Raw genomic sequence first — 9,705 nt, 5'->3', positions numbered from 1 at the left:
CCGCCGGCCGCCGCCGCCGTGGCGGGGCCGGGCCGGGCCGGGCCGGGCCGTGCGTGGCGGAGCGCTCCGGGCTGCGCGCGGCCTTTGAGCTGCGGGGCCTCGGCGGAGCCAGCGGTGAGCGGGGCGGGGAAGGGCCCGGGGGACTCGGCTGACTCCCTCCTTCCGCGTCAGAGAGCGGATTTTATAGAAAGCGTTGGGCTTATAAACGGAAAAAGTGCTTCCATAGTGAGCGAGAGAAGCAAGGGACACCGGCGGGATTTCAGAGTTGCTGCTCTCTTGGAAAGGAAGGTTGGGAACGCGGCCGGAAAGCGCAGATGCGCTCTGTGAGCTGCTGGACTTGTAGTAACAACTCTTTACAGAAGATACGGTGGTCCTAAAGCTGTTCCGCACAAAGATTTGAGTGCTTCGGGTTTTCAGGCCGTCACAGTTGTTGCACCTTATTTAGCTCTCAACTACAATTTTGACAGAGAGGATGGTGTTCACCCATTTTTGCTGAATTTGCAGCTACTTTGCTGCTCAGTCACTCGGTTTGCTGTTCAAAATATAACACAGTAAAGTGCCCCAATATAATTGACATTCAGGCAAGGAAGGGAGTTAAATAATTAAATTGTGTGAGGAGGGTCAACTCTAAATTATTTGTTTAGCTGTGTTTCCAAGAATATGAAAGCTTGATGTGACTGAAATAAATTCTGTATTGTAAAGCCTCTAGTGAAGGTGGTGTACTAAATGTACTCTACTGAATGATGTGCAGGCTTCACTGCTAAGTTTGACAGGTTTCTGGGCTTGTTGGTTTTGTTTGACCTCAACAAGCTGACAGATGTAATATCTGGAACAGGTTTGGGATGTTGTTAGTGCAGCCTATAAAATACCTGACATACGTTCTGTACATATTTCAGAGATCCAGTCTCTCCAAGCTGGCATAGAAGAATGGGATTTGCCTCCCTCCCATATTTTCAGCAGTGTTGAATGTCCTTTCCTCCTAGAGTGGTTTGTTTCTGCAAATTTTTATCTAATTTGTTAATTCCTGCTCACCCCCTTTTATGGTTTTGTATTTAAACAAGATTCTTGTGCTAGGGCATAGTTGCTCTCTGCTTTTCACTCTTGAGTAAGTTCTCTTCATCTCATGAATCCCATCTGAATGCTCTGGTCCATACATAGGCTCAAGAGCAATTTTGTGACAGTTTGCAAAAATAGTCTTTGTAAAACGGATGGGAATTGTTCTGTGGAGGTGCTCAGGCACTGAAAATGTTACATTTATGTCATTTGACACAATTACAATGGCACATTTTGTTCACTGAGCTGTTACATTTTGCTTTCTAGAAATTTGTGTAGCTCTGTTCTCAAAGTGGGCTTTGTTCAGACTTGCTCATGGGTTGAGGCAGCACAGCCCACTGCATGTGGGGGTGTCTTTTTTTTTTTTTTTTAATGATTTTGTATTCCTCAAGCTTGATTTTAATACTTGTAACAGTTGTAATCATCTTGTTCTTTTTAGGAACTTCTCTTCATACACTCAGCTCTCCCATGGAGAAGCTATTCTCAGGCTCTTGAGGATAATGGAATATAAATGTTTAAAGAGTATCTGTTGTCTCTGCTTTGGATGAAACCTGACCTGTTTCTGACACTGAATGACAGCAGACCCATGCAAAGGCATCCTTGAAAACCAGCTTCATAAGATCAGGAGGAGTTCAATTCCTACCTCTATAAATTATCTAAGCCATCACAGATGATCAGGATTGTTATAGTCTTTAATTATTCACTTTTTGGCATTTTTTAAAATTACCTTAGTTTGAGGTTAGTTATAATTTAAAATATGAAGGGAATTTTGAGATACGAGCTTTAGGAGACCTGTTATGGTAATTCTCAAAAAGAGAAATAATTCTGTTTCTGTCTGCTTGAAGAGTGGAAAGTGGGATTGTGGGATGATGGAAGTACTTGGTACTTCTATTTAATTTAGTGACAATTACTAGATATCATTGCCAGTTCCTCAAAATACTCACTAGAGAGCCAGTTTCATTGCTCTGGGATCTTTTTGTGCAAAAGAAATTGACAGTGAAATGAATACACTTAGCAGGTAGGGATGTTCTTTGTTTGCTTTTAATGCCTTATCCTGTTATGTTCTTGTAAGTCTTACTCATGCTTGAAATTGGTCTTTATTCTCTGTCAGTCAGCAGGGCTGTGGGATGTGTTGGTGAGACAAGCACTGAAATTTTGTAGCTGGATGTGTCTTGCTCCTCTGACTTGCAAGTTGCATTCTGTGCAGTGGCCTGACATTATTATTTGGGATAAATAGTGTGTGGTGGCTGCCCAGATCTGTAAGAGAGGGGTGGATGAAGTGTGTGAGGAGGGAAAAGGGAAAGATAACAAGAGTGAACATAACACTCTGAACAGGAGGCTGCTGCCTTCTTTCTATAGAGTGCCTAACTAATTTTTCTTTTTGTCCCTTTTTTTTTCTTTCTAGGAGTGACAAGACCTTGGCTCTGAAGTCTCTCTGCCAGTCTCCTTGGGTTGCTCTGGCCTGCCCACATCATACCTGTAGCTTTGGTGGCTCTGGATGGCTGGTGAAGAGGGATGTTCAATCTAATGGCCAATTGCTGCAGCTGGTTGAAACGGTGGAGGGAACCTGTCAGGTAAACATGGGAAAGTATTTTACCTTTCTCACCTTCCCAAACTATTTTATTGTTTCATATTTGATCATGTCCAGCCTCTCACCCACCAGCACCCCCAAGTTCTTTCTCCCCAGGGTTTTTCTCCATGTGCTGATAGCCTGACCCAGTACCTTCCACTTGGTCTTACTAAACCTCCTGATATTCCCATGGGCCACTCCTTGAGCTTGTGCAGTTCCCTCTGGATGGCTTCCCATCCTTCAGGTGTGTCAGCCTCAGCACTCACCTTCAAACTTGCTTCTGTCTCATTAAGGGAGATATTCAATAGCACTGCTCCCAGTATGACCTCTGAGGGGCACTGCTGCTCACTGGTGTCCACTGGGATCCGAGCTGTCACACTGCCCTCGGGCTGTGACTTGCAAACTCAGGTGAAGCCAGTGGAAAGAAATGATGATGTTTGACTCCAGTTCAGAAGCCTGAATGATTTCTTTATTATAACTATACTATAATACATTAATATACTATTTAAAGGAGATACTAAAACTACCTACCTGTTTTTTCTAACTGCCATATCTAACTCACTCACAACTCGTGACCTTCCTCTTGAGAGTCCAGACACAGGTGGATTGGATTGGCCATCAGGCTCAAACCACCCTCACCAGAATCTAATCAAGGAGTCACCCTAGGTAAACAATTCTCCAAACACATTCTACATGAGAAAAACAAGGAACAGAAATAGAAACTGTTTTCTCTTTCTTCTCTGCTACTCTTATGAAAAATCTTGAAAGAAAGAAGAATGTCCCTGCGACAGTGACTGTCCCAGCAACTCATTACCTACCTACCAGTCCATCCGCTGAACCCATCTCTCCAATTTGGACAGAAGTCATGATAAATTTTATCTGTAATCCTTCCTTTTTCCACTGCTCTGGTCATTCCATCACATAAAGCTTCTAAGCTGCTCAAAGTAAAGTTTGTTTGGTTTTTGCCGTATCCAGCTTCTGCATTTTGAGATGCTAAAGTATAAATTAATTTTTGGGTTCTTTCCTCAGAGGTTTCTTGTTCTTCTGAAAGAACTTGTAAAAATTATACTTCTTCTTTGATACTATTACAGTTTCAAGTCTGCAAATAACAATATTTTTTTAGAATTCCTTCACTTCAGCAGGCATAAAATTGAGCAAATTGATTTGACCACTGAGTCTTTGTAAACAGGAGGAATAACTGAGGTATACACACATAAATAAGCTTTTCCTGTGGCTTTTAAAATCCTATCCTGGGAAAAATATTAACCTGTATACCAGTTTGCTAATAAATTGTGCATTCCTAGCACCACTGGTTTGCACATTTACAGCCTAGAAGGCAAGGCATGCTAAGTCCCACATATTTCCAGCATCTGGTGTTGTCTACACAAGTGTTGTACTCTGTGTGGTGTGGTTCAGACACACTGATGGAGACAGAAATAATTTTCTAATACAGAAAAAACTTGGAGGCAGAGAGATGGTAAAAATACAGGTGAATGGAACTGCAGTTACAGAAATTGTTAAAGGGACCATGACCACACCAATAAAATTTACAGTACTGTGGAATTAAACTGCAGCAGGCAAGTATCAGTTGAAAGCAGAATCATTGTTTCATGTGAAACTTCCACCATGATATGAGACTTGTCATTTCCTACCTTGTTCTGCTGTTTTGTCTAGTCAGATGATTGGACATATTAAACACCAGACACACAATAGTAACAGTGCCTTGGTATTCTGATACCTCTTCTTTCTGTTTGGTGGTAAATCTGCTGTGCATGTGTTTAAAAATAGGTTAAATGATAGAGGAAAAAAAATAAATAGAGGAAAAAAAATAAATATCTTTCTGTTTTGTTTTCTCCTTTTGGAGGAAGGTGACACTAATAATGGTGGGTCTTGATAATGCTGGAAAAACTGCTACAGTCCGAGGAATTCAAGGAGGTAAGTGATTAATTTATCATCTAAATAGAGCACTGGGAGTATAATTCCTAATTTTCAATCATTTAAATCTGAAAACATTGTTTCATCTCTTAATGTATTTCTCCCTCCCATATTGTTGAAAGAAAACGTTGGTGGTTGCACCATCCAAATATCACATATATCACATCTTAATAAAAACATTACAAAACATACAATCAGTGGACTGGATTTTTTTCTCTTTTTTTCCCTGTGTGCATGTGCTGAAGTTGCTTTCAGGTGACCATTCCAATAATGTGCATACAGCAATAAAATTTATCTAAAAATCAGTGCTGTGAGTATATATAAGGTCTAAAAGAAAGAAATTTGTATGTATAATATTCAGGATGGTTCTAGTGCTGCATATGTTTTATCATTATTTATAATCAGAAAATGATGATAAATAAAATTGCCACTAAGAGACCACTCGATTTTGAAGGGTACTTTGCCCTGGCACATGCAAACAGGATATAATTTGAGATAAAACTTATGAAAACAAAAATTCTGTATTTTTTTTCTTCCACTTGAGGAATTGTCTTTCTAAATAACTTTCATCTTGTGCAAGAACAAGAGTTTGCTTGTAGTGCAGAGTAGTGTTTTGGCAGACTTGGAGACTCCACCTCGAGTTTGTTTACTTGTGTTATGTAAGTTCACAGACTTGCTAAAGCACAAATAAAACCATGAGCATTCTCTCCTACTCCTCCATCTTTGCCCTAAAAACAGGAGTGTTTCATAATTTAGCCTTCCATGCTATGTGAAAACCCCACCTTTACTATCTTTACCATCGGAATGTAATTTCTAAAAGTCCTATTTTTCAGGGGGAAAAAATGAGATAAATATGTGTATTTCTAAAGGGAAACTCAAGGAAAAGATATTTCTGATTTCCTTGAGTGTTCCCCAGGGCTTAAATGTCCTGAATGCCCATCTTGGCTGTCTTAAGGATAGGAGCAGAAGGCTGGTAGGGATTCAGTTTATGCACTGCTCTTCACTGCTCAGTGCTTTAAGCCAGGCCTTCATTTTTTCCTCTCAATAAGCTGAATTTTCTGTGTTTCTCCTGCCGTGTGCTCCCCAGCTGTATAAAACAGATCCAATTATCTCAGCCCTGCAGGCACAGCTTAGTGGTGTGAGACGAGTCCAGGCTTTCTTTGCCCTCAGGAAAGGGACACAGCATGGAAAAGTATTAAATAGAAATCTATAATTTTTTAGCATATTGCATGGAAAATTAGAAAAAAGCAGCAAATAAAAATAAGCAAACAAACAAAAGCGAAAACCTGGCCTTGAATAAAGGGAATCAAATAGTTTACATTTCAGAAGTACATGGCTTCAGTCATTTTGTCTCAGCCCTTGGTTTGAACTTCTGAAGCTGTTCTGGCAACCATGAAAGATAAAAAAAATAAATTGGCAGAGCACAAGCATTCCCAGGTCATAGTGCATTAACTGTTTTGGTTATTTTCCTTCTCAAAGTTGAATTACTACCATGGAAATTAGTGGAAATAAAAATGCAGTACAGTAACCACCACTGCAATGGAACTGTGATGTGAAATATTAAAATCTGCCTTTTGGGCCCCTCTCTTTTTTCCCTCCTTCCCACTCCCCCAGTACTTCTGTCTAAATTAATGTCAAGTTGAGAGACTAGTTAATTTAAAATTCCCTGAAGAGAGGGGAAATCTTCATGTAAGCAAAAATGTGGTCAGCAATATTTAACAAGGAGGTTTCGCTCCGTGTTTTTAAAATGCAAATTTTGCTACAAAAAATCCCACCAAAAAATCATCTTTAAACTGAAGGCTTTCTTCTTTGACAGAGTCTCCTGAAGATGTAGCTCCCACAGTTGGGTTTTCCAAAATTCATCTTAAACAGGGACGCTTTGAAGTCACCATCTTTGATTTAGGAGGTGGAAAACGAATCCGGAATATCTGGAGGAATTATTATGCTGAGTCCTACGGTGTCATATTTGTGGTGGATTCCAGTGACATTGAAAGAATGGAAGAAACAAAACAAGCCATGATAGAAGTGTTAAAAAGCCCTAAGATATCAGGAAAACCTGTGTTAGTGTAAGTAGCATAATAAATGTTCTCCTAATCTGAAATTGGGTGAATTTAGACCTGAAGAACTATTTCTGTAACTATGCTGTAACTTTAGCACTAACCAATATTGCAATTGGTTTTATCGTTTTATGTTTTATTTTATCCTTCTCAGGGATATTTATGGGATATTTATTTCTCTCCTCTTTCATTAGCCATGGAAAAATAACAAGGTGTGATTTTTTTTTTAATGCTTTAAAATTCTAATGTTACTTGAAATGCCAGGTTAAAATGCTTTACAAATTTGGCGTGGCAACATGATGCAAAAATATTGTTTCTGCTTATGCCTACATCAATTAATTAAATGGTAAATGGTTGATTATACTCAGCAATGGGGTGACCTCTCAGCAATAAATGTCTTGTTCACTTAACACATGGTGCTGCTGATATATGATCAACAAAATCTCATTAAAGGAGGCTTGCTTTAATTGTGTTGGGCACCTGCTTTTTCTCTGTTTAATAGGGTTTGTAAAAATATTGGACAGAACATATTTTCTTAAATTCCACACCAAAAATATTTGATAACAAATACACTTTTGAAGTTAAAAAGTAAACTCTGAAAGTTGAAAATGGTTTATCAACAATATCTTTATGTCTGGTGAGCAAAAGACCTCCATAATGCATAAATTGCACAACATCCCTGTGCTATCATAAAGAATCTGTACAAGTAAGAGACCTCTTATTTTTAAGAAATAGTGATGCTCTGCTGAAGCTGAGCCTGGCTAATTGTTTGTGTTGATGAAGTGGAGGGTAATTCAGCAAAGTAATGGTGTGTATGTTGAAAATAGATTAGATTTTACCTTTTATTGCTCTGCATGTTACTGGCACAGGCAAGGCAATAAAGCCAGCTTAGTTATACTCAAATGTGTTTTGAAAATGCAGCTGTGAGTGTGGAAAACTGTGCTGTGTTTTTTAATTAAATACAACTTTATGGGGGGTTTTGAGTTGTATTTTGGTATTGGTGGTGGTTTTCTTTTTTTTTTTGGAGGGGTAGAAACGTCTATGCTCTAATCCTATAATGGAGTTTGTCTGAGTGGCTGACTGGACCTGCAGAGAACTCACTCACTTCCCTGGATCTGGATACTGCTTTTTAATCCTTATCAGTACTTAATCAGAAGGCAGAGTGTATTTATTAATTGCTCTAATGGTGACTAAACCAAGTTTGTTGATGTTAATACTTTTTATTAGATTAAACTTCAAGCCTTTGATCAGAATTTGCTTTTGCATCATCCCAGTTCTGTGGAGGGATCCAGTAGTTCTTTGGTTTATGCTCCTGTGTAAGCCTGCCTCTTGAGTTAAGAATTCTTTCCTGTATTGTCAGATTTCCAAATTTATGCTGAAATTTAGCCTTTTTAATATTAATTTTAATGTTCAGATTTTGTTTGTGGGTTTTTTTGTCTTGTTGTTTTTTTAATAATGAGATACTTGCTACCCATGTAGCAATAAATTCCCTAATACCTTGTTACATTTTTTAATTAGAGCATTTTAATCCATGCAGGATAGACTGAATTGCACAGTGTTGTCACTGTTGTTATTCTTTATTCCCGTCCTGCCTCAATGGCAACACAACGTGGACATAAAATTGGTGCTAAATACTCTATCTTACAGAAATATGGGAATATGAGAAATCTGATATTCAGTGTGATATTTTCTACAAATTTAAATGCTGCTCTCCCATGTTGTTATTTATTGCTGCCCATGGAGGTGTCACAGAATAATTTTAAAACCATTTTCCTCAAGTGTTGATCCTATTGTCTTTTACTATCTCTTGGTGTAAATTACTTAGAGATGTTAAACTTGTCATTTAGGTTTTTTTACTGTTCAGTGTTATCACCTGATTTATGTTTATGGATAAATTCTTCTGGCAGCATCCTCAAGACCTACATACAAGTTTAAATTTTCTTCACTTAGGATTCTTTTTGTCCTTTCTTTTATCAGAAAGGAGTACACAGACATCCTATTATGCAGGCAAATGCTGGTTTTGTTTGGGATTAGTTGTGTTTGTTTGGAGTCTTTGTTTTGGTTTTGGGTTTTTTTTTAAGTTCACATGGAGCATGTGCAAGAGAAAATGCAAATCCATGTGTTGTGACTGATATTTTATACCAAGGAGATTTCTGGGCAGGTGTTTTGTTAGGAGAAAGCTATTTTCTACCTGTTATTTTGGTGATGAGGGATTATAGCTATTAATGTTTCACTTTTCTTCATAGAACACTTGCAGCTAGGCTTTCATTTGTTTGGTTTTCTGCATATTTATGTAACTCCTGAAAACAGTGGAAAGTTACTTTAGTGATTACTGCAAATTTCTGCTGCTAATAATTTTGAATGCTCAATATCAAATTCAGTGTAAACTGCAGTTGATAGTATTATTTCATATTATTTATTTTCAGTTAATAGTACCCCCTTATCAAGGAAAATTTCTCCACAAGTCTTTTTCACTTCCCAGTTCTCTTTCAGCGTGCTTTATCTGTTTCTCCTGTTTCTAACCAATTTACATCTGGAAATGACTTAGTCGGGCAGCTGTTTTCCTAAGTATTAAAACTTGAATTTTGAAAATTTGAGTTTTATTCCACTATTGGAAGTACAGCTCTTGTTTATTGGCTAATTTCTACTGCGTCCTTGGAACATAAATGTATTTTTAATATATGCAGTTAAGGGGAGAGTATTTAATGAAATAGTTTCAGTGATGTCATCATCTAAGGTTATTTTTTGTTGCTACTGTATAAATAGGATTTTTTACTTTAAGGTTCAGACCTTTGATTGTATTTTGATAAGAGTTAATTTCTGTTGCAGTTTTAATCTGGGATGGAAGGAATCCAACTATTTCTAAATACCACAATGTGAAAATGACTTTGATAGTAGATTATTTTTTTTTCCCACGACGTGCAACTAAAGACATCCAGTTCACTTAGTGTCTTGCTGAATTGCAGTGCAGTTTGTTCTGCCTTCTCTGACTATCCAAATAAAGTGTCTTTGCACAGCACAACGCAGTTCAGGAATACATTTCTGGTTGCTGTTTGGTTTTAGTGTGCAAAGTTTTTTAAAATTACTTTT

General features: G+C 38.1%; 1 protein-coding gene across 3 annotated transcripts in view; it reads left to right on the top strand.

The window, feature by feature from the left end:
• The first annotated feature begins 26 nt into the window (after positions 1-26).
• ARL13B (ADP ribosylation factor like GTPase 13B) overlaps positions 27-9,705 on the top strand; it is a 33,427-nt gene continuing 23,748 nt past the window's right edge. For all 3 annotated transcript variants that reach the window (XM_053934839.1, XM_053934842.1, XM_053934840.1), the window contains exons 1-4: positions 27-114; positions 2,459-2,627; positions 4,488-4,558; positions 6,375-6,624. In XM_053934839.1, coding sequence (XP_053790814.1) covers positions 2,569-2,627; positions 4,488-4,558; positions 6,375-6,624 — 380 coding nt within the window. In that variant the 5' untranslated portion in view covers positions 27-114; positions 2,459-2,568. The remainder of the gene's footprint in view (positions 115-2,458; positions 2,628-4,487; positions 4,559-6,374; positions 6,625-9,705) is intronic.

This window comes from Vidua chalybeata, chromosome 2, assembly GCF_026979565.1.
Source record: "Vidua chalybeata isolate OUT-0048 chromosome 2, bVidCha1 merged haplotype, whole genome shotgun sequence".
In the NCBI taxonomy this organism is placed as follows: Eukaryota; Metazoa; Chordata; class Aves; order Passeriformes; family Viduidae; genus Vidua; species Vidua chalybeata.
The sequence above is the reverse complement of the archived record's forward strand: the minus strand, read 5'-3'. Positions and strand labels throughout refer to the sequence as shown.